Here is a 10,366-nt window from a genome sequence, read left to right as displayed (position 1 = left end):
GACCACAGTCTCCAAAAAAAACATTGGGAATACACTAAGACGTAATGGTTTAAAATCCTGCAGTGCACGCAAGGTTCCTCTGCTCAAGAAGGCTCATGTCCAGGCCCGCCTCAAGTTCGTCAATGAACATATTAATGACTCCGAAAGAGACTGGGAGAAGGTGCTGTGGTCAGGTGAGACCAAAATTGAGATCTTTGGCCTCAACTCAACTCGACGTGTTTGGAGGAAGAAAAATACAGAACATGACCCTAAGAACACCATCCCCACTGTCAAGCATGGTGGTGGAAGTGTTATGTTTTGGGGGTGTTTTGGGGGCACAGGCCAACTTCACCGCATCGAACGGAAAGATGAAAGGGGCCATGTATCGCAAAATCCTGGGTGACAACCTCCTTGCCTCTGCCAGGGCACTGAAAATGGGTCGTGGATGGGTCTTCCAGCACGTCAGCGACCCAAAACATACAGCCAAGGAAACAAAGGAGTGGCTCCATAAGAAGCATATCAAGGTAATGGAATGGCCTAGCCAGTCTCCTGACCTCAATCCCATAGAGGATCTATGGAGAGAGCTGAAGCTTCGTGTTTCCAATTGCTGATGATCTGCAGAGAGGAGTGGGCCAAAATTACTCCTGAAGTGTGTGCAAACCTTATAAAAAACTACAAGAAACGTCTGACTGCTGTGCTTGCCAACAAGGGTTTTGCCACCAAGTATTAAATGATGTTTTACTAGAAGGTCAAATACTTATTTCCTTTGAGTTAGTCAAGTTAATTTTTATTTCTCATTTCATGTAGTTTTTCTTTTAATATTCTATGTGTCCCTGTTAAAATAAAGCTGGCATAGAATAATAGAGACGTTTCATTTATTTTTTTGTATTAAAACTTTTAAGGTCAGTGGGGGTCAAATACTTATTTTCTTCCACTGTGTGTGTGTGTGTGTGTGTGTGTGTGTGTGTATATATATATATATATATATATATATATATATATATATATATATATATATATAATCTATAATTAATATCCAGAATTTGTATATTATAGTATATGTAATATATTATTAGTATATATTTCAATATTATATTGTTTATATTATATCATCAGAACAATCAATCAAATAAAATGATGTGCATAGCTCTTTTTACATCAGCTGTTGTCACAAAGCAGCTGTAAAGCAATCGGTTATGGGACAAAAACCAACAAACCATAAAAAACATATAAAAAATAAAGACCCCCAGTGAGCAAGCCAAAAGATACACTTGCAAGGAAAAACTCCCTCAGAGCTAAAGGAGGAAATCTTGGGAGTAACCAACATTGTCCACAAGGTGTCCACAAACCTTTAGGCAAAAGATGGCTGGCCCGAAAGCTCATCCAATATGTTTGGCTAATGGAGTTGTATCCATAAACGTCCGGCCAAAATGTAGGTTAATGGTGGTAATAATAGGGTAGGGTGCTAAAACTTCTGCTCAAAAGATGGTTGGTCCAATAGCTCATCCAATACAGTTGTGTCCACAAAAAAAGGCTAAAATCTAGGGTGCCAAAAGTTAGTAATACAGTTATATTGAGGGACAGAGAGAAAGGAAGGCTTAAGATTAGCACAGTGAGAAGGAAGAACCGTTTCAAGATAGTGTAAACCTGATGATGATAATGATGAACAATGGCTTATTATAAACATCTATGGGGAAAATTATGAAAACAAAAGTATGCGTGTCATTTACAAGACCTGCACAGTAAAGTTTAAATCAAGTTTCTAAGTTCAGTAGTTCTTGAGTAATTGATCCCGGATTATTAATAATAATAATAATAATAATAGTAGTAATGAAGAAGCCAGGGGATAACAATACAGTGCTTTGGGCACCATAAGGCCCATGTATGACACTACAAATCAGTTGCATTCGAAGCCAACATGATTCAATTTTTATTTATTGCCAGAACACTAATAAGAGACTGAGAGTGAGTGGAAAATAGAGGCTAAAACACTCGGAGACACTCAAGGCCTAGCAGGTGTTTCTCTTAGGTCTGGAACTATACTATATACTATACAGCATTCTACCAATCCATCTTGTGCAGCCCTCTTCTAACATTTTACCAACTTGTTCAGTTGTTCATCAGCCCATTAGCAAGCACTCCAGGAGTTAAAATTGAGTATTTGGGCCAGGAGACCGGCCTACACGCAAGCATTCACCTATCAGACGTTACTGTAAACACCAAACGGAAGAAGGCTCATTTGAAGGGGCTATTTCACCACAAACTAGAGCAAAGTCATGGAGAGGTAATCTACCTGCTGTAGTAGTCAGGATAGAGGTTTATCACTTTACTGAAGGACAGCATTGCCAAGGCTACGTACACCTGCGTACAAAAGCCTTATTAATGACTACTGAAATCAACCTTTAGGAGGCTTCTTCATTTACATGTACAGCCTTTGGCTGATTGTCTTATGCAGAGTGAATTATATTTGAAAGAGATTACACAGGTAGGAGAACATGGTGGTGTTATGTGTGTTGCCCAAAAACTTTAGTGTAAGTCAGGTGTGCTTGCCTGACTGGTGAATTAAAACCCCAGTCAGCTACAGGGAAAGCATGGCGCTACCAACTACACTACACCACACCAACTGCCATTGAAAAATTGACGACTGATGCTTGATGAATAAGCATTTATGAACATTTAGACATGCACAATAATTCAACCCCCTTTTTAACCTGCTAAACTGTAAACATGGTATTTTCCTGCAACAGGCCTGTTGGAAATAATAAAACAATGATTCAGTGTTAAATTGGGCAAAGAAACAGAACTTTCAGTTATAATATTATATATATATATATATATATATATATATATATATATATATATATATATATATATATATATTTCCTCTGAAAACCACCAGCACACATAATTGTAATGCAGTAACGCTTTTGCATGTGACTGTAGGTGTCGGGTAGTCTCCCAAACTGATCAGCCCTTCAGCCACTGTTCCCTTGGTTTGTGACTGGTCATCCTGTCAGAAGCCACTACTGACTCAACGCTGAAGTTGATAAAGCTGTAGTTTGGAGATGCTTCAGTTTGAAACTGTGGAGAAACCTTTAAGAAAAGTTTGTGGAAGAAAAAAAATAAAGGTTCCTTAAAGCATCTTCACACTTTCAATCCAAAAGTTCCTCAAGGATTTTATACGTTTAACAGTAGTAACCTTTAAGAGACACATTCTCAAGCTAGAAATGAGCAACAGGGGAAACAAGCCATGTTTTAGAGTTTTTAATTCAAATCAAATCCAGCAGTTTGTGGTGGAGCTGGGCAGGGGAATGTTAGGTGGTCTGTGATAGTGCTTGGGAGTGTGCTGCCACTGGGGGTGTGGGGGTTAAGAGTACAGTCGAGAACCCACAGTCAGAATCACTTCACTACTCCTACACCCTTGTGCACGTCTTAGCTTGTGCACCAGAAGCGGGTAAAGAGCATGATTCTCAATTTTTAAAATGATGCCAAGGACAAAGGAGGATGGAAAATGATCTTCCCAACCTGATACAGGTTACAATGCCACTTTTCCAACACAACAGGTCACATTTACTGTGTCTTGTTCATTTACTAGTGCAATCATTGGAGGGTGTGTGTGTGTGTGTGTGTGGTGGGGGGTGGGGGTGCGCATGCCATAACACGAATGGTGGGTTTACATTAAGGTTATTGCCTACAACAGACCACACAGAGGAACCTTCATTCTCACTCTGACATGGAAAAACCATGTGTTATTCAGAAGAAAAAAAGGAGAGAGTGGAAGTGAAACTGATAGTCGTATCTTGACAGGTCTGACGGGTGATTTTAAAGGAAGGATGTGTAAAAGGCACGCCAGGGTCATTCCCAATTCAAGCAGATAAGACAGAAACCTTCATACATGGACACACACACATACACATTCTTGCTCGCATGCATACTTAGTGAAGTAAACATACACTCAATCATGTGCAACTGTCCCCCAGACACACTGTGAGGCAGCAAAGTCTAAACCCTCAGGGTGGAGGGCTGCGGAGGAAGGGAGGGGGTGGGAGTGGTGGTGGTGGAAATGCATCAAGATCAGTTGAGGTTTAGGCTAAAGCTGCCTCCATGTGTCTCGCTCTGACACATACACACAGCCAGACATTCAGCGGTTGGTGGAATGGCTCATTTCTGGTTTTTCAGCTGGTTGGAGAGCCAGTCAAGCCCCTCGTACAGGCCGTCACCACTGGTCGCACATGTGGCCTGGATGTACCAGTTGCGATGGCGCAGCGCATGTAGGCCCAGTTTGTCTGTGATCTCTGCGGCGTTCATTGCGTTAGGCAGGTCCTAGAGAGACAACCAAACATGATGGCATGATCAGACAGAGCTGCGCTGTTCAAAAAAATGTTCTGTCATGCAAACAAAATATAAATACTGAAAATATTACTTTAATGTACACTTCTGTGAATAAGATCAATATCTGGAGCCCGAATAAGGCTCACATTGCGTCTTAACAGTAAACATACAAAGCTTTTAGGAAGTCTATAATGGAAGTGCCAAGCAGACCTCAACCTCAGTTTAAACTTAGATTTTTCCCTAAATCTGAGATATTCAATAAAACCACACTTTTCCTAGTTTTATAACATTTTAGCTACATAGATCATAAATTTGTTGAATGGGTATTCAAACTAGAAGCACATCTGAACTCAGCTCAGATCTGATTAGGAAAGATGTGATTTCTTTCACAGCTCTGTGGACACACAAATTAGATCTGTGCACTGTGAAGAAGAGATGTACACAGGTATGACATGAATATGAATTATTTATTTGTTTATGAATGAATAAGCAAGTAAATAGTTATGTGTCCACTCCATTGTTGGGTTTTGATTGTCATTGGTGGACAGTAAGAAAGGCCCAAGTCATGGACTGGCTACAGCTATGTCAATTCCACATCCCTGTTAATATTGCTACATCTCTTCTTCACGGTGCACAGATCTGATTAGGAAAGATGTGATTTCATTCACAACTGTAAGAACACACAAATCAGATCTGTGCAACGTCAAGAAGAGATGTAGCAATAATAATAATATTAATAATAATAATAATAATAATAATAATTTCTAGGCCAATAGTATGATAAGCCATAGTAAATGTGTTAACATTACTTTAAGCAGATGTTTCGGCTGTCTGCCGATCTAAGGCTTTTCAAAACAGAACATGTCCTAAAATAAAAAACAGGGATGTAGAGTCGACGTAGCTGTAGCCAGTTCTATGACTCAGGCCTTTCTTACTGTCCACAAATGACAATCAAAACCAAACAAGGAACCACACACCAAACTATTTACTTGCTTATTCGTTCATAAACAAATAAATAAGTGGATATTTATGTCATATCTATGTAGCAAAAAGGTTACACAGCAGAACAAAGCCTCTGCTACGGCTTTGCATGTCCACACCAAAGACTGTAGGTGGGTGGAAATAGCCAAAAGAAAAAAAAACTAAATGCACGAACACAACGTGCATGTGATGACTCAGGTTTAGGTGCTGAATGGCATTCAACTTGAAACTGTGAAAACCTCAGTCCCTTGTTTCAACAAAGCTGCTAAAGCTGGACTTTCCATTCCACTTTAACCAGCACAGGCACCTGAATACCACAGCTTTACTATTCAAACTGGAGTGGAAATTTTAAATAAGAAGCCAACTTCAGCCTTTCAATCAAATCATTAAATCAAAAGATTAAACTTTCAATTTAGAAAATCAATATAATATCTACTTTAATATAAGATCTACTAAAACACAGTTTACCAACAACCATCAGTTACCATCACAGGGACGCACAGAGGGGCCTGCTGTGGGGTCTAGAGGAACGGAAATTCTACACATTTCAGAGCATTCACGACCTACCATCGACTACAGTCTTTAGTTACCAACAATAATTATAAAAGAAACCAAAAACAACAATGCTTTTCTGTTAATTAGCAAATAACATTCAGGAAATAAAGGTAATGTAAACACATGCTTAGGTTTAGCTGGGATGACACACAGTGCATAAAGATGGTAATGCTCACCTGTTTGTTAGCAAAAACGAGGAGGACAGCATCGCGGAGTTCATCTTCTGCCAACATTCTCGTCAGCTCCTCCCTCGCTTCATTCACTCGTTCCCTATCATTGCTGTCCACCACAAAGATCAGGCCTGAGATAGAAACATGCCTCATACATAAGGTTTCACATCACACAATCCCCCCCCTCATCGTTACTGAACATCAGCTGGCATGGAAGGAATATTGCAATGTAAGACATTTTAAACCATCACGGTCACTGCATTCTTTTTATCATGCTACATTCTTACAGCAATCTAATCACACAATCTTTTACCCAACAAGCTATTTAGTGTAATAAATCAATCTGATAAAAAAAAAAGGGCAGAACCACATTCCACAAATTCAACCTCCGGTGTGGCAAGCAGCAAAATTAGGTCAATTTCAGTGACTTCAGCTCAGGTTTCAGTGATCTTGTGTGGACAGGCAAACGGCTTGTGCGTTGCTGACTGGGTTTACTGCTTTATTGCACTGTGTTAACGTCCTGCCCTTGCATTTACAAAAGAAAATCCTGCTCAAGAGCTTATCTGCGATTCAGAGACACTAGATTTTCGAATTTGTATTTCCGAGTCTGTGTGAGTGCAAAATCTGCTGTTTGAAGATCATGAAGTGAAGTGTTCTTCCAAAAATCTTCACAGTCATAAAATGTGTTTGAGATTTAGGAGGTGTTGGCGCACCCTGCTGGGCTGACAGGCGCTCACAGGTGATGTTTATCTTATTACGTAGACTGCGAAATTTTTAGAAACACTGCTGGAGATACATCTGGACACATGTGGCCTTGTGTTTTTTGACCTGTTCAAGTGTCATTTGAACCTGAAGATCAAGCGCACACACACATTACTGTTGAAGTCCTTAAATAGCTTCAAGTTCTTAAATATAATTAACTGTTAGTTTTAAATGATAATAATAATAAATCACAATTATCATTTATAATAATAATGATTAAAGTAGTAAAGTAAATGATTAAAGTAGTGAAGTAATTTAATACATAAATATACCATGCAAAAATAAAAATAATAATATTGAACACATCTGCAATACACTAACAGGTTTTCATGATGTATACAACGTCTGAAACGGACAGTCCCTAAAATATTTACATTCAGACTGTTACTGGAAAACAGGAAGAAAGAAGGAAACAGGCTGATAAGCATATCAAAGCTGGCTGTACTCTGCACTTTGCAGGAAAGCTGCTCCTACCTTGTGTGTTCTGGAAGTAGTGCCTCCACAGCGGTCTGATTTTGTCCTGACCGCCAACGTCCCATACTGTGAAACTGATGTTCTTATATTCTACTGTCTCAACATTAAAACCTGGAGATTAAGCACACATACACAATGGTTAAGACTCCTGGCTGAATACCTCAAATAACACACAGCTAGTGTCCCTATAATCTACATTTAAAACTGTTCATATACCACATCTGAGATCATTTTAAAACGCCTGGAAAAACTTGAAATGATTTTTTTTTCCCCTCTACAAATACACGCTCCCGCTCCTCCTCCTTTCCACACATTCTCGACTTTACATCCTCTGTCCATACACACACACACACACACACACACACACACACACACACACACGCCCAAGATAAGGTCAAGATGAAGACAAAAGCATACTGTGCACAGTACAGGAAAAGCCAAAGCAAACAAGGACACAGCAAAAGGAGTGTGTGTAGGGCGTGTCTATCAAAGTGAACTGGGAAAAGGGACACAGGCTCAGGCTGTGTGTCAGAAACGAAGTAATGCAGGTCACAACCCAAGCAGCTAAGTCAGGGGGGAGTGGGTGTCTGCACAAGAGGCAGTGGGGTGAGGGGATGGCAATTTCCCACAAACATTAAAAAACAGGACATATGACAAGAAATTCAAGCCTCAAAGCATTAATGTAGGTGCATACCGATTGTGGGGATGGTAGTGACGATCTCTCCCAGTTTGAGTTTGTATAGGATTGTGGTCTTCCCAGCAGCATCCAGTCCCACCATCAGTATCCTCATCTCCTTCTTCCCAAACAAACTTTTAAAAAGATTAGCAAAGACATTCCCCATCCTCTCGACTCTAAGTGAAGGAAAGAAAAAACACACACACACACACACACACACACACACACAATTACCAAAGAGGATGACAGAAGGAACCACAGTATTTCTCTCCTGTAGGGAAGACCACTAACAAACATCATGCTGTTGCTTTCTACAGAGACCCTAGAGTATGAGGACAGAACAATATTATTAGTATATTAGCAAATCAATTTAATAAACTGGGGGATTTTTTTTAAATCTCTAAACACTATTTTTCAACCTTTGCACCACTTTGCTTTCAGGGCTGAGCCTAAACAGCTCCAGTTCCAGTGAGAGGCAGGTCACTGTGCGTTTCCACCATCCTTACAGGCTCTGAACAAACCCCAAGACCCTACGATTACCCTGAATACACTGGAACTGTGTACGGACAGCAATCCCTCACTGAATACAGCCAACCAGATAAGATATGATCAGCTAGCCATCAGTGTTCATCCAAGCTTTATCAGCGTACTCGAGAAACCACCCCTTATCTTTCACAGGACGGCAACTTCCACCGGAGACTTCTAGCCTGCTAAGCTAGCTAGTGCTAGCTAGGTCGCCCAGTTAGTGCTAGCTAGCTAGCTCACTAGACCAAACCCTCTAACATGGGGATGCTTACTTCATTTAAACATGACAGTGAAATTATTGTTGTTTACCCTCTGCTCTTGTTTCTGTAGCAGCGTTAGTGGCAGCAGGAAACCGCTGTTTTACAAGTTGTCAGCGAGCTAGCGCTACGTCCTTCCCATCCAGCGTTACCGCATTAGCAGCTAGCTAGCTAGCTAAACAGGCTACTACCGGCTTCTACCGACTGGCCGACTGAGCGTACCAGTGTACTTGGAGTGGCGTAAAGTTGTAGGAACGGAACCACAGGGTCGGCTAACTCACTTTCGACTCGATGTAAACACACACTGGACTACGCTGGGGCATGAATTTCACCTCGTCAGCGGAGTTTCTGGAGAGTTCTCGGTCACCGCTGTCACGTCAAAATGGCTTTTGCAAACCCCGCCCACCGCCAACAGCGGGCCAATCGCAGCGGTGAAAACCGTCACACTGACCGTGACGTAGTCAAACAGCCAGAATTTATGATATTCATAAATGATAAAAGCATGATAATGTGTGTAAATAATGTGTCCCAGTGTGAAAAAGAGATGGATTAATACATTGAATTAATATAGTCTAATTAATACGGTTAAATCAGGTGTGTACTTGTGGGTAGTTCTGTACAGTATATCCCCCTAGCAAATTAGTTGATGTACACTTTTTAGCAAAAAAAAAAAAAAAAAAAGAAAAGAAAAGAAAAAACAACAACAACAACAAAAAGAATTATTACCCACAGAAATATTACCAAACCTTTTTCTGAGTTGACCCAAAGAAATTCGTCCTTGCCTTAAGTTTGTCTGATCTGGCATCCATATTGATCCACCAGCTATTTAGCTGATATAGTGAGGCTATGAGTTAGAGATCCAGTGAGGAAAGCAGATAGGAAATGATTCATTTGCTGTCTGCTTTCTTTATCTGAACTCATCTGATCTAAAGTGTCAGGCCATTGAAACTGCAGATTCTCCTTTAATACACACAAATGACTTGTCCAATCGGTTGGTCTCTCTGTTTTTAAAAGGTTGAGGTGTGTTGGAATGAAAGCCTGCCACCACACTGACCCTTCGCGGAAAAGACGGGACATCCTTGCCCTAGAGAGTTCTCAAAGGGCCAGGCTTCATTGTACACTCTTAAAGTTTGTTGGCCCAGATGAAGACCAGCCTGAAGTCTTACAGAGAACTTCAGATAACTTCTGATTTATGATTATGATTACTATACTTTATGATTATTATACATCAAGTATTGTATGGGACTGGATTCTGTCAGGAAATGAGTGGGACTCCAAATACCCTGAATTAACTTATCAAAAAGGAGGTTTGGAATCACCTACTCTATAAATACACTGATTAAATATACAAGACTAACATTATTAAGAAAACACCAACTGATGCACTGGCCAGCAAATGCATTGCACTGCACTGGAATGAGAAAGTGCCATCTACCCTGGAGTGAGCAGGGCCAATTCTACCCTCTTAGGTCCCTGGCTGATGATGGCTAGCATGACTGGGATTAGAACCAGCGATCCTTTGGTCATAGCTACAGCACCTTATTCCACTGGACTTTCTTTTTTGAAATAGGAAAAGTATTTTATTATACCTCCATCCATAATGTACAGCATCTGTAATGTACAGCAAGTTTTATTACTTTTATTATTTATCTAAA

General features: G+C 40.3%; 1 protein-coding gene across 3 annotated transcripts; it reads right to left on the bottom strand.

Annotated features, from left to right (window-relative positions):
- Positions 1–3,228: 3,228 nt before the first annotated feature.
- On the bottom strand, positions 3,229–9,104 carry arf2b (ARF GTPase 2b). 3 transcript variants are annotated; one of them, XM_072680114.1, is made up of 5 exons: positions 9,044–9,104; positions 7,948–8,105; positions 7,254–7,364; positions 6,024–6,148; positions 3,229–4,302 (listed from the first exon to the last, which is right to left on the bottom strand). In XM_072680114.1, the coding sequence occupies exons 2-5, from the start codon at positions 8,093–8,095 to the stop codon at positions 4,141–4,143; spliced, it is 546 nt and encodes a 181-aa protein (XP_072536215.1). In that variant the 5' UTR covers positions 8,096–8,105; positions 9,044–9,104; the 3' UTR covers positions 3,229–4,140. The 3 variants fall into 3 exon arrangements, with proteins under 3 accessions (XP_072536215.1, XP_072536213.1, XP_072536214.1); XM_072680112.1 differs by having other exon boundaries at positions 8,993–9,093; XM_072680113.1 differs by lacking the exon at positions 9,044–9,104 and adding an exon at positions 8,764–8,977.
- Between the last annotated feature and the right edge of the window lie 1,262 nt (positions 9,105–10,366).

Source organism: Salminus brasiliensis, chromosome 5 (genome assembly GCF_030463535.1).
Source record: "Salminus brasiliensis chromosome 5, fSalBra1.hap2, whole genome shotgun sequence".
Taxonomy (NCBI): Eukaryota; Metazoa; Chordata; class Actinopteri; order Characiformes; family Bryconidae; genus Salminus; species Salminus brasiliensis.
The sequence above is the reverse complement of the archived record's forward strand: the minus strand, read 5'-3'. Positions and strand labels throughout refer to the sequence as shown.

What these genes read in the sequence shown, in the direction of transcription:
- arf2b (XM_072680114.1), bottom strand. Translation starts at nt 8,095, where the DNA reads ATGGGGAATGTCTTTGCTAATCTTTTTAAAAGTTTGTTTGGGAAGAAG. An exon ending in CACTACCATCCCCACAATCG is followed by an intron (nt 7,365 to 7,947) that starts GTATGCACCTAC and finishes CTTAATCTCCAG; the next exon opens with GTTTTAATGTTGAGACAGTA. An exon ending in TCGTTTTTGCTAACAAACAG is followed by an intron (nt 4,303 to 6,023) that starts GTGAGCATTACC and finishes TTGTCTCTCTAG; the next exon opens with GACCTGCCTAACGCAATGAA.